The sequence below is a fragment of the Mandrillus leucophaeus genome, unplaced genomic scaffold, assembly GCF_000951045.1.
Source record: "Mandrillus leucophaeus isolate KB7577 unplaced genomic scaffold, Mleu.le_1.0 Scaffold580, whole genome shotgun sequence".
NCBI lineage: Eukaryota > Metazoa > Chordata > Mammalia > Primates > Cercopithecidae > Mandrillus > Mandrillus leucophaeus.
Window position 1 is genome coordinate 1928545 of NW_012106253.1, and position 22228 is coordinate 1950772.

At 37.2% G+C, this 22228-nt stretch overlaps 1 protein-coding gene across 2 annotated transcripts in view; it reads right to left on the reverse strand.

Moving 5' to 3' along the window:
• Positions 1 to 2382: 2382 nt before the first annotated feature.
• The window catches only part of PDZRN4 (PDZ domain containing ring finger 4), a 136774-nt gene continuing 116928 nt past the window's right edge, over positions 2383 to 22228 (reverse strand). For both annotated transcript variants that reach the window (XM_011999060.1, XM_011999062.1), the window contains 4 exons: positions 21613 to 21675; positions 13267 to 13368; positions 8998 to 9114; positions 2383 to 4607 (listed from right to left, as the gene is read on the reverse strand). In XM_011999060.1, coding sequence (XP_011854450.1) covers positions 3084 to 4607; positions 8998 to 9114; positions 13267 to 13368; positions 21613 to 21675 — 1806 coding nt within the window. In that variant the 3' untranslated portion in view covers positions 2383 to 3083. The remainder of the gene's footprint in view (positions 4608 to 8997; positions 9115 to 13266; positions 13369 to 21612; positions 21676 to 22228) is intronic.

The window sequence follows — 22228 nt, forward strand, 5'->3', positions numbered from 1 at the left end:
TCCATTTTAGATTCTTTGATTAACCCGTTGTCATTTTCCTTCATCAGATCCTAACACCAATTTCTGTCACATCTTGAGTATAAAAAGCAATAATAAATATGAAATTTCATAAGCCCAAGTAAAATATTTATCCTCTTTACATTCACATATTTCTTCTGAGCTGAAATAAAATATCCCACATATAACCAATTATTTTTCTTTGCTGGGCAACAGATTTATTATTCGTTTACTAAAAAAAGTTTAGCACAAAGATATATTATGTAGAAAGATAAAGCATGACACTTTTTATATTTTCGCTGATTTTTGAAAAAGAGACATTTCTGGTAGAACTACATAAACACAGACATGAAAAACACCAACATCACATTTTTAAACAATTGGCAAGCACATTGGGCCTTAATAAAAATAAAATTAAACTGATAATTTTGGAAACTGCATACTGTGATATGTGTACATGTTTCTTCTGGAAAAATCTACAAAGTTGGTTCCAAATGAAGATTACCTACTGGAGTAATTCAAAGGCAAGGAATATTTAAACCTAGTTGTTTCAAGAGGAGAAACAACAACGGCAGCCATTAGATCTGGAAAGAACGGAGCACTTAAGATAGGCATTCTTATCTGATTCAAAAGTTAACTCTAGGTACTCAAAAGTTAGCTCTCTAGGTGCTCTGGGAGCAGTCTTATTCATTGAATTAACAATAGCTCGTATTAGAAGTGATGAAATTTTCAGTTGCCTTAGGTTGCTATTACTATCACTATCTTAAAGTTTTTGAGTCCAGCTTTTCATTATATATAAATAAGATTAGTTTCTTTTCATCTGTGTGATAGCCCTTCAAAAGAAAAGAACTTGAAAAGGTAGAAAAGCAAGGAAAACAGTAACAAAAGGACCAATATGTGGAAGAGATAAATGCATAAAAAAATTTAGCTCAACTAAAATTCATTATTATTCAAATGGCATCCCGCCAGCTCACAAAGACAGAGGGGGATCATGAGGGCTTTCCTCTATGAACTTCAAATCTATGCAGGAAGACAATAAGTTCTATGTATGTAATTCAATAACAAAAGAATACAATTTCCAAGGTGAAGCAATAGGCATGATAGTATATGCCAAATAGCTGAGAAAGTCTGATGTCATTAAAAGAGGCTCCAAAAAGGAAATATATGTGATCCCATGCCAAGGGAGGTGTAGGATTTGTCACAGAAACCCCAGACAGGACGATAGCATAGGATAACCTGAGGGAAATGATTAGGCTGCTAAGGAGTCAGGAGTAACTCAGAGAAGATGTAAAGAGGAAGAGCAATAGGCAAGACCCACAAGTTAATGGAGGGCCTTGAATAGAGGACAGAGGCATAGGAGTCTGATTCTAGAGCTCCTAGGAAGCCACTGTAGGTTTTTAAACAGGAAAGTGGCTTCAGAAGTAAGCAGATGTTGTATATCCATTACATTAAAACAATCTACTGAGTTGAATGAAAATTTGATCAAACTCATGTTTGGATGTACATAGTTTGATCTGGTCTTTTGCTTTGGAGGTATGATGATGGACATGCAATATGGTTCAGATATTTATATGGTGAAAAGTTAGGATTTAAAAAGTTTAGTCATCTAATAATCTTACCTTTTAATAAACTGACATATGAAGCATTTATACTTGACTATGCTGAGATTTTTGCAAATATGGTTCCCTAAAATTATTTATAAATTATTAAAATTTGTTTATCAACTAAATAAATGCACATAGTACTATGGACTGAATTGTGTTCCTCCAAAATTCATATGTTGAAACCCTACCCCCCAGTATATTTGACCTTGACTCAAAGTCTTCAGAACCATGAGAAATTGATGCCCTGCACAGCAGTTCACACCTGTAATCTCAGCACTTTGGAAGGCCTCAGTGGAAGGATCGCATGAATCCAGGTATTTGAGACTAGCCTGGCAATAAAGTGAGATCTATGAGAAATAAATTCCTGTTGTTTAAGTGTGGCATTATGTTATGATAGCCAGAGCAGACTAACATACATTGCAACATTATAAACAATCTCAGAAACTTCACTGATACTCTCTCTCCACGACATTCTCTAAATTTTTCTTGGCTTTACCTTAAAAGTGGGTGGCAGGCAAGGGGAACGTGAACTAATGGCTACTGAATGTTGAATTAGCACCTGTTACATGCCGTACATATATTATTGAATTTAATCCTGGTAGGCATATGTGACACAGTGATCTATAGGGAATGTTTCAATACAACTTTATTGGAAACAAGTGATAGAAAATGTGCACATTTTATAATCCACAATTAGGAGTCTTCTAAGTAGTATACACATATAACGAATTTATAACTGTTAACCACAGTGGACAATGAAAATAAAACACTCCTTGATAAGTTTTCTGAAGGATAATCAATAATTTATTTCTCTTTAATTGTCACAATTACCACCATTATCTAGCTACATGACCAATGTCACTACATATCACAGGAAGATTGTCCACCTACACTTTACTGAGACAAAGACAATGGCCATTTTTGTGTTAAATGTACAATGAGATGTTAACACCATTTATATGTTAAATGTACAATGGGATGTTAAAAAGCAGTGGCTTTTATGTGTAAGACAAGATGTGGCACATGATTTATTACAAACAGGTTTGATTTCAAACATATTATGCCAAGAAACAAGCATAGAAATGTTTTGGCATTAAGTTGTTATTAAAGTAGAAAATAAGTAAACTAGAGAAATAAATCCAGATTTTCACTTACATTAGATACATTGAAGTAGGAAATTAATTGGCTCCTCAGTATTTTTGTGCAAGTTTTTTTTTTGTTTTCTTTCCTTTTGTTTTTGATTTTTTTAATAAACGAGTAATATGAATATATCACAAGTAAAAGAAAGATCTCAGCCAAAACGAAGGTACCAGTATATGAAAAACAAATGAAAATTTACCAGGTATTTTTTGCTTACAAAAAATTTAAACTATAAAGAGTCACAAAATATATATAAAAACGCCACATTGAACGAGGCAATCATACTCTACCGAAACTGGTAGCATCCTCTGAAAATCAGTCACATGCATTCCATTCATTCGGTCATACAGTGGTCACCGACAAGAAGGCATTATGGACTCTTGTGCCATCTGGAGACTTGGCCCCATGGGTCATCAGTTCTTGGATTGTCATCCAGTTGTCCAAAATTTTCTTGTTTCTCTTCTTCATCATCTTTTTGTGACTCAGTTCAATGATATTGATCTCCTTCTTGCCCTCACTGCCACTCTGAGGGCTCTCCTTGAGACACTCTAACCGGCTGCGCATCATGAACTCACGGCGGCGGCGCTGCTCTTTGGCCCTAAGCAGGTGCTGCTTTCTCTCCTCTTTGCTCCAGTAGCGCCCCATTTTCATCTCGCTCATGGTGTCATCGTCTGTGGTCATGCCACTCCGCTCCTCCTTGATCTTTAAGGCACGTTCCTTCAGGATGCGGTCTCGCACGGGTCTCTTTGTGATGTACCGTGTCCCGTCGCTCCTAATTTTCACCTTCCATTCCATCTTGGGCTCTGAACACTTCTGAGACTCCTTGCACATGCTCACCAAACTGAGCTGACTCTGAGCATACTCGACGGCAGATTTCTGTTGAATTAACTGCATGTAGCTTTGATAATGCCGGGCGTGTGCTGGGATGTTTGCATATCTATATGAGGAGCTGTGGTAAGGAGAGAGGTAAGGGATGTGTTCGCTGTCTGCCTTCTCTTGATCAGGAAGCTTGCTGCCTTCCAAAATCTCCTTGCTTTCAGCGCTACAGCCTTGCTCAGTGGTTTTGGCTTTGGTGGAGGTCGACTCTTTACTGCTCTGTCCGGAAGAGGACTGGGTGGCTGCCATTGTGCTTCTCAGGTTTTTCTTATTGGTGAGGTTGATCATCCTTGGAAGGGAACTGTCAGGGGAACGGTCTACGGTGAGCGGAGTACTTCTGCAGCTCTCAGCTGTGTTGTAAGCACTAGAACTGTCCTTGTCAGACTTTTCTGGATGCTCCATGATGTCGTCCAGCTTTCCCCTTTGCAGATCTATGCTGGTGTTGTAATTCCGGAATCCTCCATCATGCAATGTCCAGATGTCTCCATACTGGTCTGTCACTTTCTGGAGCCTGTGAGCTTGCATGATATTCTGACACTCAAGCTCAATGTTTCTCAGCTCTTCATTAAGCAACTGTAGCTCATGCTCCACTCCCTCTTGCTCCCCTTGATTGCATTCAATTGTGCTGCTCGAGTAATACAGGTCATACTCTCCATGATTTCGAATCTTGCATTTGAGCTCCAAGAGCTGCCTGAATCTTTCACAGTCCTCATCTTGGTTGCCAACGCAGTCTGAGTCAATGTATTCACCAGACACGAGGCTCTCATTGTACTGAAGTTCAACACTTCCTAGAGTGTCTTGGCTCTGCCCCAGGTCTCTCTTGCTCTTCAAAGATGTGCTATTGGGGTCCTCAGCTGCATTCTCCTGCTCTGAGCTCTCATCATTTCGCAAGCTTTCATCTGTACGTCCTACTCCACTGTCCTTCTCATGGTTGTTGGATGAGGATGTTGCAGTGTCTGTTGTGCCTTCTTCTTCTTCTTGCTTTTTTGGCTAAGAAAATGATGTGAACAAAGAAAATGAAAGAACAAAGAAAATTAATTAGTTTGGAAGACATTGGTTATTAAAAATCTTGCTTGAAAACCAATGTTTCTTGCAAAGTTGCATCTCCTAGAAAATTGCTCTAATTTAAGGTCCATCACAATTTTAGAAATAAAGGAAATTAGCTCATGACAGCTTTTTATACAAGAAATGAAGAAAACAAAAGCTGCTTGAATATGGCTATGATATTCACTTGGATATAAATAAGACAGGATACATTCAAATAAGTGATTCTTTAGGTTTTCTCTTACTTGGGAAACTTGAGGGGTGAAGGTGGCTTAGTAATGTATCGCTGGCTTAGTAATATGCTGACAATGGGTAAGCCAAACATCACAGAGATTTAGGAATAAGTTAACATTATGTACTGGAGTCTAGGACATTGCTGTCTATAGGGGAGGATGCTTAATCCCAGATGGATTCAGGTTATTAGTGACAGATTCGGGTTATTAATGACAGAGGCAAAGCTTCATCTTCCAGTGCCAGAATTTCTTATATGTCCAGGATGCCATATTCTTGAATACATGGGCTGTGACCTCAGTGCACTCTAAATCATGTTTCTCAAAAGCAACAACAATGTCTTAGGACTCATTTGGGTTGTATAAGATTTCTCTACTCTTAACCAGGGATTTTTTTTCAAAGATAAGTTTTAGTCTATTAATAATAAAAATTCAGTCCCAGGAAAATTTGAACAGCACTGATTGCCAAACATGGACATAATATCAAATAATTTTTGACATATATATCACATATATGTATATATGTATCCATGTATGTTTATGTAGAGAGTGTGTGTGTGTGTGTGTGTGTGTATGAGTGAGAGAGAGAGAGAGAGAGACTCTGGTAATTTTTGGCTTTCACGTAAAACAATTAACTGTAATTGTCCTAATAAGATGCATGTGTCGTTCTTTCTCTGGGAATATTGTGAAGTTACTTTCACCTCTATCAGTCATCACATGATAATCTATAAGGCAGTTTCTAGATTATATCTGCCTCATGCCTAAGTTTATTCACTAGATAGATAGATAGATAGTTAGATGGATAGATAGATAGATGGATGGATAGATAGATAGATAGATAGATAGATAGATAGATAGATAGATAGTAGATATAGCTAGCTCCATCCCTCTAGCAGATGTAATTACATAATTAAATATAATCAAGCAAACAGCTAGTGCTAAATAAGGATGGAACAGGTGATAAAAGGTATTCTAAAAGAAGTCTAAAAGGTATCTCTAGATAATCATTATTTTGTTCCACAAAAGTAATGGCAGAAAAAAAGTAACATAAATTGAAGAGGCGAGAACATAACCATGTATCAGTATCAGTTTATTTTATGACTCTCAATCTTTCCCTGGAATATGTTCCTTCATTTGTTGAAAACACACTGAGATTTATCTTACATGTCTTGTTGATTAAAAAAATTATAATAAGTAACTGTAACTAACAATGGAAAGCTTGCTGCATCCCTAGGCTGTGACTTACAAGGTAACAATAGTATTTAATATGGCAATGTCTGTATACTATACCATATAACTCTCAAAGGATGTTATTGATACTGGGCAGTTGAATTTATATATCATGTTATTTATAATTATATTTTTCTAATATCTTGTCATGAGCTGAAAAATACAAGAAGACTAGTAATTTTTTTCTTATTTCACAATTGAAATAATAATGACAAATTATGCTATTGGAGATGTTGCACAATGTAACAGCATTCATAAGACCAAGAATACTATATAAAATGAAACTTTCCATAAAGTAGGTTCACATATGGGTATGTATTTTATTTTTTCAATTGAATTTTCCCTTTTCTTTGTTATTGGTCTATGAACAACTGTGAAAATAAAAAGAGTTTTCCATTCTCAAACCTAGAATTCCTAGTTTCTAATGCAATGTTACCCTATCATTTATCATTTCCCTATGGAATTATTATAGTGACATGCAATGTTTCTACCTAGACATTTCTAATGTAGTATTATTGTTTATAAGGGCAAAGGATTTTTAAAGGTTTCTGTACTTCTCATCATTTTTTTCATTTCATGGTGAAGAAAAATTTCCACACAATGAGAATCTAACCTCAGGGACATCTAGTGTTACCTCACAAGACCTAACATTTGTATTACCTCTGATGAGTAGGCAGCATTTGACACCATATCACTTTTCCTGGACAGGATTTCTCCCTGCTTGCCTTATTCCAACATCCTCCTGTCAATTCAGTATCAGGTCACATTTTGTATCTAAGAAAAAAAAAGGCCTGGAGCAAGGACTTTCTTGTTTGTAACCAGCAGCTGCCACCAAAAATATCTTTATTTGTGGCCAGTGTTGAAGTTATACATAAAAATTTTAATCTGTCCTATCTATATTGAAAGGCAGTTACCACAGTAGCGATATTACTTGTGAGCATGAACTTCTGTTTGTGGAGTGGCCAAACTCCATATGATGAGCAAATGAGTATATCACATATGACTATGTTGATGCTATACTGTGTAATCTAATTATGTATTTAATATGTGGACATGTGTACACACATACACATTTCTGTTATGGGATGTTAGCAAGCTGAATATTTCATTATTCAGCGTGGTAAAGTGATAGAATGTTTGTGCTGCATGTTTCTAAGCCTGTCAAGATTTTCAAAAAAATTATCATCTTTTAAGATGTGTTAAGAGTTAATGTTGAGGCCAGGTGCAGTGGCTCACTCCTGTAATCCCAGCACTTTGGGAGGCCGATGCTGGTGGAGCACTTGAGGTCAGGAGTTTGAGACCGGCCTGGTCAACATGGTGAAACCCCATCTCTACTAAAATTACAAAAATTAGTTGGGTGTGGTGGCAGGCCCCTGTAATCCTGGCACTTTCAGAAGCTGAGGTTGGTGGAGCACTTGAAGTCAGGAGTTCAAGACCAGCCTGATCAATTTAGTAAAACCCCATCTCTACTAAAAATACAAAAATTCGCTGAGCATGATGGCATGCACCTGTAGTTGCAGCTACTCAGGAGGCTGAGGCAGAAGAATCACTTGAGCCCAGGAGGCAGTTGCAGTGAGCTGAGATTGTGTCCCTGCACTCCAGCCTGGGCAACAGAGCGAGACTCTATCTTTAAAAAGAAAAAAAAGAGGCTGGGCGCAGTGGCTCATGCCTGTAATCCCAGCACTTTGGGAGGCCGAGGAAGGTGGATCACGAGGTCAGAGTTTGAGACCAGTCTGACCAACATGGTGAAACCACGTCTCTATTAAAAATACAAAAATTAGCTGGGCATGGTGGTCCCTATAATCCCAGCTACTCAGGAGGCTGAGGCAGGAGAATCAATTGAACCCGGAAGGTGGAGGTTCCAGTGAGCCAAGATTGTGCCACCGCACTACAGCCTGAGTGACGGGGCAAGATTCCATCTTAAAAAAAAACAAAACAAAACATATATATATATATATATATATATAAATACAATACATATAATAATAATGTTGAGAATACGAAGATAATTAAACAAATCTGTAAACTGAAAACAAAATTATATCAGGCAGATAAATGACATGAGTGTAACATAAAAAATCTAGAATCTATTGAACTTGTTTTTGTAAAATGGGAAAACGACAATAAAAATAATATAATAATCACACTGTGATCTTTCACTTATTATGAATCCATTAGTGACAGCAGTTCTACTCATTTTTCTTTGTATTCTCAGTTTCAAATGGGGTGCTTGGAGTATATTAGGCGTTCAAAGTTTTTAGTTGAATGAATATGTGACTTCAAGGCAAAAGGATGTCAATAATCTCAAACTATGCTATGAGAAATGTTGCACAAGTTATGCTATGGGAAATGTGTCAACAGCAGCCATAAGACCAAGGATAATCTCTATGATTATTCAGAATATACAGGTGTAATCACGCCATCCAGTACGCAAATAAAACTGATGGTTTACATCACGTCATCTTCATCCTATAGTGATAGCCTAAGTATTCAAATAGATACATTAATATTTTAAAGTAAAAAAAAAATTACTTGTTGGGGAGGCTACCTCAGTTTGTTTTCAGCTGGCATATTGAGAAGCAACACACATTTTTTACTCTGAAATTTCTGCAGTGAGTTTGAAGTAGTGCCTGGGTCAACATTTGAATACTACTGTACTGTATTCACAATGGTCCCCAAGCTTCCCAAACTGGAAATGGAAAATCATTTTATTTATTCCCTCTGCTTCATTTGAGATGACAATTTGCTCTAAAAAATTACCATGACAGAGATGTTTGATTAAACCCTTTGATTTTGTTTTCATCTCCATTTATGGTTACACATTAAAAAAGAACAAGCAACATCTCAAATCATGTAGTTCAAATTGTTGGCCCTACCTGCTCCACCTCATTGGCAGTGGGCTGCATTGCTTCACTATGCTCTTCTTCCAACATCTCCAAGTTTAACTCCTCTAAGAATTCATTCCTTTCATCTTCCAGCCAGCCTTCATCTAGCTGCAAAAGAATACATTAGTACATTATATCATGTTAGTGAGAACTCATGGTAAAATAGAGTAAACTTAAATGGCCAGTGCCCGACGAGTTCCTTTTATCATAATGATTCTCTTCAGAATACCAGCCTCCCATGGTTCACCTTTCAGAAAGAAGAAAAGGTGATAAAAAAAAAAATTGGACTCTTATGCCTTTTATCCTTTCCTGAAACAGGGCTACAGATTTTCTCTCATAACCAAGTAAATCTCACAGCACAGAACATTACCTTCTTTCAAAATGTATGAAAAGCATCCTGCATAATCCACAGCTGTCATGCTCATTACCTCCAACAGTCCCGTGTTAAAAGGACTGCCATGCTACTAATAGGGCTATGAGACAATTGGGCTTTTTTCTTTAACAACAAACCCCAACGAGACTGCATACAAAGTGCCCCGCATACGCTCATGCTATCCTCATCCTGCTTTTTTCTTTTTAGGTGGGCTCCCATATTAACAAGATGGCTGCTTGCCACAAAAGAATCTACAGACAACATTTATTTTGTCTGTAAAGGAAGGAAAATTCTAAGTTATTCTTCCCAAAAAAAAAAAAAAAAAAGGAAAGGAAAGCAATGTCACTCCGTGTCTATTTTAATTCGTTTTCAAGCCCAATTTTATAGGAAAAGCACCACAGTGGATGTGACATTTAAGGGTGGTGGAGTGGTGTGGGGCGTGCAGGGTTTTGTTTATGGGTGCTGAAAACAAGTATTCTTGTAGGACTCTTAACGCAAATTAAACTGAACAAATCCCTTCGGCTTTTCAATACAAAGTGAAGTGGAAAACTGGTGGTTACCTGGCTAATATGATCAATGTTGACAGTACAGATAATTTGCCTCAAAGTGGATTTTTGGAGCTGGATTACATAAATTAGCTGTCTATGCTGATTAAATTAACTGGATTATTGTCAAAACTCTGCATCACTCTGTACAAAGAAATAGCAGCATTCTAGTGAGCAAACATGGATAATAGTTTGAGATATTTTCACCACCAGTGAACTGGCAAAATAAGCTTTTAAACATAACTGAACTTCTATAACTTAAAAACAAACTAGAAAGGACATTAAGCTGCACCAAAAGAGGCATTAGCATATATGTATCATCTTTATTAATATGCAGGCAAATCATAGATTTTATAATATCTATTAAAGGCCATGTAGAACTTCAATGACCTCAAATTTAACTGGGGCCCAAAGTGCTGGCACATTTGTTCATCCTCGTTTAGCTTAATGTGGCCTGAATAAGTTGATCAAATGCCTATGACTTTGATATGCAGATGAGCTATGATAATTATGCCAACTAAAAATGTAAATTCGGTCCAATTGATAATTGTTCAAATTTTACATTCTTTAATCTTTTTCAAGTATCATAAAGCTACAAATGCCAGACCTCATAAAAAATTACTTAAAATGGGGAGTGCTTACTTTTCTCAAACACATCAAGGAATTTTTCTTTAGGTCAAAATAAAGTATTTTCTGACACTGATATAGTGAATGATGAAACAGAGTTTTTTGAGGATTAAATGAAGTGGTGGGGAAAATAAAGAGAAAATGGTCAAAATTAATGATTTCCTGTAACTCTTTTCTCATTGAGTAATCCAGTAGATTCCTGAGTTGCCAGCCATAGTCATTATATGTCTGTTTTGATAAGGCTTTCTTTTAGGCTGGAGATGCACACAGCCCAATTAGCAAAGGGAGATTCTTCTTGCTCACTTCCTTCCTCTCTCCTATTTCCCCCTTTCTACCTAGCTGTATATTCACTACAGTCTGAGTCTAATGTAATGGCAGAGACAGACATCTCCCTTGAGCTGAGATGTGGGAAAAGAGGGATAGTCATTACTAAGAGTGGGGATCTATCTGCACCAAAGGGGGCCACATGTAGCATCTCAGAGAAAGGAACAACCTACACTGTCTCAAAGGTATGGCTACAAGTTCTTATGAGAATCCTCTCTGCCCCAGTGTCCTGCGGGAAATAGGACAGAAAAGCAGTATCTTTAATGGTCTCTGGAAGAAAATGGGCAGAAAATGAAAGAGAGTTGACAAGAAATGAGGAAAATGAGTTATTTAAAAATATTGCACAGATGCACAATACTGCCCCTAGCAACTCTGTAGATCATTTCCAAGAATCTAGAGAGTATTTGAAACATTAAAAATTTTTAAAAAAAGCTAGAAAAAGCACACAAAAAGCTTCCACATTCTCCCTGAATAAAATATACATGCAACAAAAACAAAACAAAACAAAACAAAACCAATAATGAGATACAATGAGTTCAATGGAAAAATATGGGTGATATAAAAACAAGATTTTTTTAGTGTTTTTTTTTGGCCACTTTATAGCATGCACTGATCAAATTACATTTTTAAAGTATCGTCTTAAAATGTATTTCTTTTCCTGATTTCCCTGGAAATCTGTTTGTGTTTTTTTTTTCTATAGGCAATTAGCTTCCTTCCAGTGGCATGAAGGTTTCTTCAGGATCAAGGTGTTAATGCAGATCGTAATTTTGACAGGCAGGACAGCATCCTATGGAGTCAGACAACCATCTTTCATCAAGTGTGGAAAGGGAAATCTCATTTGAAATTTCATCCTTCAGCATTGACTCTTTTGGAGGAAAAGTTCAGAAGTGTAGCCAGATATTCAGATTTTCCACTGGTTCTACCCAGCGTTTGTATTCCATCAAAGATTAACAGGATCTGGTCTTATGTCATTAATTTCTATTATTTCTACAGCCCATTATGGCCACTATGTGGCATAGTTTAAGGAAATGCTTAGTTCTAAATTAATGACGTTCTCTAGCAGTTACATGGAAAGGGCAGGGAAACCACATTATAACATAAAAAATCTTCTCTACAATAGAGATGGCAACTTCAATTTATCATAAATTTCACTAATGTGCATTTATCCCCTTTATTATGTTCTTTTTTGAAGAAAATGGGAGCAGTGAGATAACTGGGTTGAGAAATTTCCAGATAATTGGTATAATTTCATATGCATTTAAAAATTCGCTCCCATATAGGCAGTGTGGGGGTTGTGTGGGCTTGTTTCCCCACTCCTAAGACCTCAGGTGTGTAAGTTTACTCTGCCCCAGACTATGGCAAACTTTATGGGAACCATTTAGAATGGGCAAGGGCATAAAGGAAATATATGCGGAAAGGGTGATCCTTTATAACCACTATATTCAAGTCAGGATTCAGTCTGACACTGAAATACACTTACTCAATGTAATTTATAGATAGTATGTAGTTACTGAGTCTGAAAAATATCAGATCAATAACCAAGGAGACAAATGGCAATATAACTAACTTTACTCAAACTACTGACAGATGGATAGACTGGTGACAATGTATTGTCCCTTCTGCCTTGTGGTGAGAGATAAAAAGGATATAAAAGGAAGCCCCAATGGTACTTTTCTTCCACCATTACCTTTCCTTTACTTTCATGACATCTTCTTCCATAAAGATCTAAAAAATTTATTTAGAAGCTATCAGTTTGTTTTTGGCTGGACAATTGTTTTGGTCACACTAAACGTGGAAAAAATTCATTTAATATACATGGAACCAGATCATGCTATACAAGACATTTGAATTGATAAAGTTATTTGAAAAAGATTTAAGTTGATGACTAGATAGGCTAGTGTTTCTCTCATGGAGATTCTTCCAAGAGACCTTCATATGCCATTTAAGTATTTTCAGACGGAAACCTAAAGCAAGGATTCACACAGAATTAAAAGGATCTATACAGCCATTTTTCATTTGAGTATTTATTTAAGTAACTGGAAAATTCAAGGAGAGAATCACAATTCAATTTGGTATGCTTTTCCCCTCTTAAAAGGGATATTTAGCTGCCATTCTATGGAGCAATATAAGGAAGTCTTTAATGTATAATATTTTTGATAAGTTAGGAAAGATCAGTCTTCACTGTATTTTGTATACCTTAATTGCTTTCATATGTATTTTAAAAATTCGCTCCCACATAGGCCATCTGGTGGATTATGTGGGGAGAGATAACCATGATAATGATTTAATAGAGAATAGCAGATAATGAATATAAATTCATTCACGAATTTACACTCAGTGAATTCAATGAATATAAAGTTCAGTCTCAAGACTTTTGATCTCTGTTCTGACCTGAATCTCTGGCCTTGCAACAAGCAGCACGATTCTCTTACACTCATCGTTAGACAGCAAGGCCACGGCTTCTTCTCGATTCTGGACATCTTCCCCATTTATCTAGAAAACAAATGAGAGTGGCACATTAGTTTCCATTTCCACAATGCTGCACACAATAAATGGCAAATATCAGCTCATTTATGGTAAATGTATGGACAATGAAGCTCACACAATGGGCTCATCTTCAGCCCCTCAGCACAAAGTGCCTTCACTCAATTACGCGCTTACTGTAAGAGCCATATCGATCCCTGAAGGATGGCGGACATCAGAGGAAGCAGTTATGTTCATAAATGTCCAACCTGCGCCCTGGCAACATACATCTAGCAACACAATTAACCAGCTCCTGACAGGTGACGTTCATCTTTCTTCGCTCAGAGTAATGGAAGTGTCACTCTGAGATAATAGTGCTGGGGGAAGAAGGACTGGCAATACCACAACTGAAATCCGTCATCCTGCACGCTCGCCGCGAGCCAATTAGAGAGCTGCAGTATTATCTCTCACCAGGCAATGCTCCCAGGCCACTGCTGATTGCCTTTTTATTTAATCATTTCATATTTGTGTGTGGGTCTGACTCAGTTGCCCAAACATCATCGTCAGGATAAATCTCAGTGTTTAACTGATCAAAGTAAAGTAACATTCTCATCAATACTCCACTTCCCTTCTAATATTTATCCATTTCCTAAAGCATAAAACTAATGAAATATCTTCAGACTCATCTTTTAAATAATTTTTAAAAATCTTTAAAAAATTAACATAGAGTAAAATTGAATTTTTAAAGTAATGATGAGTGAAAGAAACCATCTTGAGTAAACTTTAGATTTCATGGAAAAGATTCCAGTGGCATTAGAAATAGATCTTCTTACTTTTTCTAAGTTCTAAAGAAAGAGTAAATGAGATTTGTAAAGTTTCTTTTTTTTAAACCACATTTTCATGTGCAAATATATTTAGCTCTTAATTGACAAAACATTTTCCTTTGGATATTTAATGATTATTTTCTTTTATTGATTACTAACTCCATAGAGACAATAAGATTTTTGATCCATATATGTAATCAAATAATGTGGAAAGAATTTCCAACTAAAGAGGTCAAGTAATTCTGTCTAAAATAGTATTAATTACTTGAATAAATTAAACAGATGGAAAATGTGGCAGCACTGACCATTCCTTTTTCAATAATTAATCTAATGTCTTTCACTAAGGACTTCTGCTTAAAAGCATAGAGTAGACTATTGAGGTTTTTCTCCTCATAGGTCTCTGGGTTTCTGGCTGATACATGAGGACAGACGTAATTATCTGAAAACAAGCCCAGGAATTTCAACTTTGGACCATAATAAATAATCCTTATTCCTACACTCTTATATGTATTTAGTGCAAGGAAAGCAGACAATGATAATAAAAAATATATATATGGGTACAAGTTGTGTTTTCTTACTCCAATCACTGTCATTTCTCACTTGTATACATAGAAAGGAAATTCAGTTGTTGTAAGTTTCACATGCATTCCCCATTTGTTTTTGCAATTCACAAATAAAATTCATTAAATTAGGAAATAGAGACTATGATTCCACAATGGGAAATAATGACTGGGAAGGATATGTCGTGGTTTGTCGTAAATACCTCTGGAAAAACATGTGTGTACTAACTCCAAGGCTTTTTTTCTCAAATAAAGATAAATTGGCAGTGGTGGATTCCACTATACCTCCCCTACCCTCTCTTAAGTGTAGTTTTAAAATAATGACTTTGCAGTATTTACTCTATTTGCACTTTGAGGGCTTATGTCTGTTTCATGGTAATTCTTAGTAATATATTTGTAATGCATCTATTTGTCTGTCAAATATGAACCTGTTTATTCATCTCTTCTCCACTACATGCACATCTGATCCTGAGAGAATTGAATTGGGTGATCTTACACAGCTTACCTTCATCTTTTCTGTTTGAAATATACTTCTCACTTCTTTTTTTCCTAGTCTCCACTTGACTATATATATATGTGTGTGTGTGTGTGTGTGTGTATATATGTGTGTGTGTGTGTATATATATATATTTCCTCATTCTTCATCTGAATTTCACTTACCATTAATATAAATAGTTATTCATGTTAGTCTAATGCTGCTATTATGTTTGCTATCTTAAAAATGCATGTAATAATAGTGCCTTGCCCAGAGGGTCTTTATAAGGATTACATGAGTCGATATAGGTAAAAATCTTAAATAGCACCTGGTACATAGAAAGTCTTCAACGTTGGCAAATATTACTGTTGATGTTATTGTTATTGTTGTTATTATTATCATAATTTATATTTTAATCCTTAGTAAAGACAAGTCTCTTTCATACTAAGTAAAGCAAATAGAGTGAAATTTATGGAAAGTAATTAAATGCATAGTAGTAAACATGGTTTTATTTTAAAAGATATCTACCTCATATGTATTTCTAACCCTTAGAGGACCATCAGGAAATAATGTGGTTGCTTGTCTTTTAGTTTCTTTATAGTTGGTATTCATCTCTCTCCCCTGAGAACTCATTATGACCAGAGCTATGTTCTCTGGTCCTGGCAACAATTAGTTCTTATTTTGGGGCAACAGATCATTTCTTGCAGAAACACTTCTACCTTCAGGATCATACCTCAGATGAAATCACTGCCACAGAAACCTGACATTAAAATGTAATTTATTATTTCTTTTAGAAAATAAGTGCCACACTTTAGCCAACCACTTGATAGATGCTATTGTACTCAGGACATTAGTTTTATACCCAAACTGATACTGGGGCAAGAAATGTAGCCATGGGTTTCAGCAAAGATACCTCTCAAGGAATGAAAAGAATTGAGGAACAGAATCAGATAGAGTTTTCCACCTTCGGTTGGTCTTGGTCCTGAAATAATGGCTTATAGTTACAGGATTGTTTGTGGGAATGCAGCCTGCTGTGCCGGGAAAATACCAGACAGACATGAAAGTGGAGGACCCAGCAATAAGGGAGAGAGACAGATGAGTAGTTATGTTACATAGCTTAATGGAGGACTTCCACTTTAGGAAAACAGAGGGAAAGAGAACCAAGGAAAAGACAGCAGGTAGGTTTTTTTTTTTTTTTTTTTTTAACATAACTGTCTGGAATGTTATTCTACAGAATATCTTATAATACTAGCTGATTTTCTTTAGTAAGACGTCAGAAAGTTAATTATATCTTTTTTTTTTTTTTTAACATAACTGTCTCATTTTCTGTACATGGCCATATGTAAATGTTAGTTTCAGAATGGATATTGCCTTGGCTAAGAAGAGATCTGTGGTACTTATATGGATAGATCTTTCAAAATCTCACTGTAGGCCCAATCTCCTGTATCTGTGTATGAGTGTGTTTTGTATGTGTGTGTGTAAAGTCCTAAAAGCTTAGAAATGAGATGTAATATAGCTTTTCTCTTCCATATACCAATATCTATGTTTTTTCTATTTTTGTACCAGAGGTAGGTGGGCAACTCAAATTCTTGACATTGAACCATCAATGGAATTTCTTAGGAAAACTCAAGAATCTTAGGCAATAAGAAAAGATTTATTTCAAATGTGTTTATATTTTACTATGGAGACAAAGGAGGTGATCAAAGTATAGAGACATAGATGTGGAAACAACAGAAATAGTGGGGAAATATCCAAAGGGAAGAAAGTAAAAGAATAAGAGAACTAGGGTATTAGTTTGTTCTCACGCTGCAATAAGGAAATACCTGAGAATGGGTAATTTATAAAGAAAAGAGGATTAATTGGTTCACAGTTCTGCAAGGCTGGGGAGGCCTCAGGAAACTTACAATCATGGAAGAAGGCACCTCTTCACAGGGTGGCAGGAGAGCGAATGAGTGCTGAACAAAGGGTAAAAAAGTCCCTTATAAAACCGTCAGTTCTTGCAAGAACTCACTTACTATCACGAGAACAGCATGGGAGTAACTGCCCCCATGATTCAATTACCTACCACTGGGTCCCTCCCATGACACACAGAGATTATGGGAACTACAATTCAAGATGAGATTTGGGTGGGGACATAGCCAAACCATATCAACCAGTTTATGTGTAGAACAGAGAAATGAAGAGAGAGCCCATTAGAAGTCCTGTTGTTTCACTGTTTGAGTTCTTGTAAAGTTTCGTCAGGAAGTCATCCTTAGGAACATGATTGAGCTTTTGGCCAACATGAGATTAGGCTGTTTACATGGAATATTACAGGTTTACCATCCCAAGGAGAAAAGGAGAATATAGCACTGCCTTTTTGGAAACTCCTTGGAAAGCTGGTCACATATGTGGTCTTTTACTCTTGTTATCTGACTCAGAAATGCCATATTCAGCACTGAAATTGTGTGAGAAAATGTCCTCTGATTAATTCCTGGAGACATTTGATATAAGTTCCTGGAAATGACACAGCAGACAGAACTGTGAAGGAAAGAAAAAGAAGAACTTTCCTTGCAGACTAAAAACACAGTAGAACCACAACTATTCTCAGGAATCTGGTTTCTGGTTTCTCTTCTGCACAATCCCTACTGTATAACAATCCCCTTTGTGTGAGAGCACGTGTGTGTGTGTGTGTGTGTGTGTGTGTGAGTGAGATGTCACTGGGTGAGGTCACCTACAGACCCATAGTATGCTACATTAAGAAAAGTTTGGCTACACAATGAGGGCAGGGCCATTGACATACTTTACTTAGGTCAAAAGAACAGAAAATTAAAATCACAATTGCTCTTAAGGGATTCATTTAAGTAAAAGCCATCCGAGAAACTTTAAGGATAAGAGGTAAATCCTCTGTTTTTCCCATTCTCATCTCTCTGGGAAAGGAGTCATTAACTGCTCATTACAGGGTATCCCATAATCTCCTCATCAACCATAAGGGAGCTATTTGTCTCTGGGTACAATTTTGTCTAAGTGTTACTTAATATAATTTCATAATCACCCTTAAGACTCTTTGTTTCCTATGTGTGCAGACAGAATTGTATTCTAGGTTTTTTTAGTGGGACATGTATTAAGTGTGACATGTTTGTCACAGAATATAAAGTAATCAGGCAGAAAACAGCACTTCAACATCCTGCTATTGTTTCCTTAGTGAACCTAGACCGTTAAGGAATGCCTTATTATCTAGTAGGCATTTTCTCGAAAAACTTATCTGCCCACAATATCCCTAAGGATTTGGAAGTGTCATAGCATACAGTATGCATGTATGGAAACACATCCACTTTATTTCTATCCAACTATACCCACAGAACAAATGAATGAAATTTTAATAACTGTATTTGTGTATCTAGCCTACAGAAAAGTGGTTAGCTGGGAACTAGGAAGGGCGCCAGGTACAGTAGAAAGTATGAGATGTGAAGTAGCTGGCAAGAGGAAGACCTGCTCGCTGGCAACAGCAAGGGAGGAGTAAGAAAAATGACACAATATAGACCTAAAGCATCTGCAAATGTATCCAGACAAGGTCATTTCATGTTGGGGCACAGGTTTTCCAGACTTTCCAATCACTGAGCATTTTACTCTATTATAGCATTGTGGAATGAATGCTGGGTATAACATGGCTCTGAGCATCAAATGATTACATTATTTTCAGTATATTTTACTGGAGATGTTAACAAGGTGAACAATATATTTAAAATTATTTCAACATTTAAAAAATAGTAAAACATTTTTGAAGCTTTTGTTATCTGGATGATACATGAAAATGGTCCCTTTAATTTCTTGAGGAGGCTATACAAGCAAAGCTTTCCAACAGATGTTACTCATCTATCCTATTATTCTCTCCACTGAATACCCTGGTTTCATTCATTGATTTATTCATGTGCATGTGTTAAAGATGACAGAAATGTGGTGGCCAACAAGACTATGTCTTCGCTTCCTGGTTCACTTTTCCTTCCCCCATGTATGACAGACATAGCTCTGTTTTGTTTACTGTAGATCACTATTTAGGGAGCTCTTGGAAGGAGAAATTATAAACTTGAGGTTTTCCGATAACTAGTGGGAACCCAAACGATCATTAATTCACACTTTGTATTCTTTCCCGTTTGGAGCCTTAGCAGAAGGTCCATGGTGAAAAAGGAGCTCTGCACTATCTAGCTAGAAGAAGAACAGGCGGTGAGGAGGTGGTGTGATTCCATGAGTGTTGTCCTGAATAAGGGAGAGAGCTGCAGAAGGCTGGGCAGGACATGTGCCCAGGCAGCGCAGGCAATGTTACCATGACAGTGTCACGCTGTACCGTAATCATCTGTGTATGCTCCTGTCTTCCTAAACAGAGACGGCGTGCTCCAAATGCTGGACAATAGCTTGTCTATTTTTGAAGCCCTGGTTTTCAGATTCCAAAAGTGTGGAATCCAAAAACAAAAACAAAAACAAAAACAAAAACAAAAATAAAAACACTCTCCAGGGGTCTGTGTCCAACAAGGAGAAATAGAAGCTCTGGAACTGTGGCAGTGACGTTTTAACAGCTTATCGCTCCCTGGATTTATCATTCAAGTCCTCTTCTCTGTTTCACAGTTGTGATCAGCAGTGAAATTCCATCCCAAAGGACCTCTGGTCTTATCTTGGGGTTGATCTGTTTACAGGAGCTGGGGACCTTGTGTGTCTCCCTGCAGCCATTCTTGTTTTTTTGAGACAGTGTCTCACTCTATCATCTAGGCTGGAGTACAGTGGTGCCATCTCGGCTCACTGCAACCTCCGTCTCCCGGGTTCAAGTGATTCTCCTGCCTCAGTCTCCAGAGTAGGTTGGATTACAGGTGCCTGCCACCATGCCTGGCTAGTTTTTGTATCTTTTAATAGAGACGGGGTTTCACCATGTTGGTCAGGCTGATCTCAAACTCTTAACCTCAGGTGATCTGCCTGCCTTGGCCTCCCAAAGTGCTGGGATTACAGGCGTGAGCGACCGGGCCTGGCCCCTGCAGCCATTCTTTATGGGAGAGGACTCAGAAAGGAGAGAGCAAGCAGGTGAAGGCAGGTTTAGGATAGAAACTGGCTTTCAGCTATTCCTGATTTGGCCTAACACTCTCTTTTCAGCCTCACATCCCTCCTACAGTCTGCTTACCATCTCTCACGTAAAGCTGAAATGTAATCAGTCTCTATGTTTTCACATTTCCAAGTGGGGAATAAAACACATTCTCCTTCATCTCCCAGCAACTCATTAGTAAATACAGTAGTGCACTACACAATAACTTTTCAGTCAACAATGGATCGCAGATAAGTCAGTGGACCCATAAAATTTTAATACCTTGCTTTTACTGTACTTTTCTATGTTTAGATACATAGAGACTTACCATTGTGTCACAATTACCTACAGTATTTAGTGCAGTAAAATGCTGTACAGGTTTGTAACCTAGGAGCAATAGGCTATGCCAGCTAGGCTAGGTGTGTATGTAGTAAGCTGTACCATCTAGGTCTGTGTAAGTACACTCTCCAATGTTTGCACAACCGGAAAATCATCTAATGACATTTCTCAGAACATATTAAGTGACGCATGACTGTAGTTGAAACTTCTTCAAACTTCTAGAATTTCATATAGCAAAGGAACATCTAGATCCATGTTCACTTAGTTTATTCTGGAAAAGGCAGCAATAACTGCCGCTGCTAGTAATAATAGCCATTAATATTTATTACGTACTTATGCACTGTGTTAAGCATATTGTGTGCATAATCTCATTTCACCTTCACAACAATAATAGGTTATTATTACCATTTTTTTTAAGACGAGGAAATAAAGCTTAGGATGAGAGGAGGTTAGGCAATGTGCCAAGCAAGCTGGAAGAGAAGTCAAATTTGACTCCAGAGATGGGATCTGAATCACTAATTAGTAGCTAATCACTCTTAATAAATCACACCATCCTTAATAAGTTTTAAATGATAGCATTTTTTTTTTCTTGGTTTTGTAGATGTTAATATCCAAAAGCAAAGACAAATTTTTTTTTTCTCAACAGTTTACAAGAAACAAAATAAGCCGGGCGCGGTGGCTCACTCCTATAATCCCAGCACTTTGGGAGGCTGAGGCGGGTGGGTCACGAGGTCAGGAGATCGAGACCATCCTGGCTGACATGGTGAAACCCCGTCTCTACTAAAAATATAAAAAATTAGCCGGGTCTGGTGGCGGGCGCCTGTAGTCCCAGCTACTCGGGAGGCTGAGGCAGGAGAATGGCGTGAACCCGGGAGGCGGAGCTTGCAGTGAGCGGAGATTGCGCCACTGCACTCCATGTCGGGCGACAGAGCGAGACTCTGTCTCAAAAAAAAAAAAAAAAAAAAAGAAAAAAATAAAATAGTAACTTTGGACAGATCGTGGAAAACTAAAGGAAATTACTACAGCACCTACTTGCAAAATCCGATCCCCTTCTCGAATCCGGCCGTCTTTGGCAGCAATGCTATTTGGGTCAACCTGTAATAAAGAGGACATACATCTTCAACTGAATATGAAACATTCCCTCAATAACTTAAAAATATGGTTTTAAAATATATTTTGGAAAAACTATTGCAAAATTCTGTGTTGATTTATGACAGTGCATGCCATATTTCTCTCCATCAAAACTCACTGATTCTAAAAATGCAAATGAGCTATTTTAGAATGAACAAGAATAAAATTGTGAGGACTAGAGCAGAACTTACTCTGAAGACCAGTTTTCCACCCTTCCTCTTCCTCTATTTCTTCCTTCCTTTTTCCCTTCATTCTTTTTTTTTCTTTTTTTCACATTCCTTCATTCATTTGTGTATCCCAACTGTCACACATGCTCTTCAGTTGACGTGAGATGACAGTAACACCAGGACTCTCTGGACCCAGGAAATTTACTTTCTATGAGATCATTTTAAATTCTGCTTTACCTGTCTTGGTAAAGCTGATAGCTACAGTGTAAGTTCATCCCTTTTTTTTGTTTGTTTTTGTTTTTGTTTTTTGAGACAGAATCTCGCTCTGACCCCTAGGCTGGAGTGCAGTG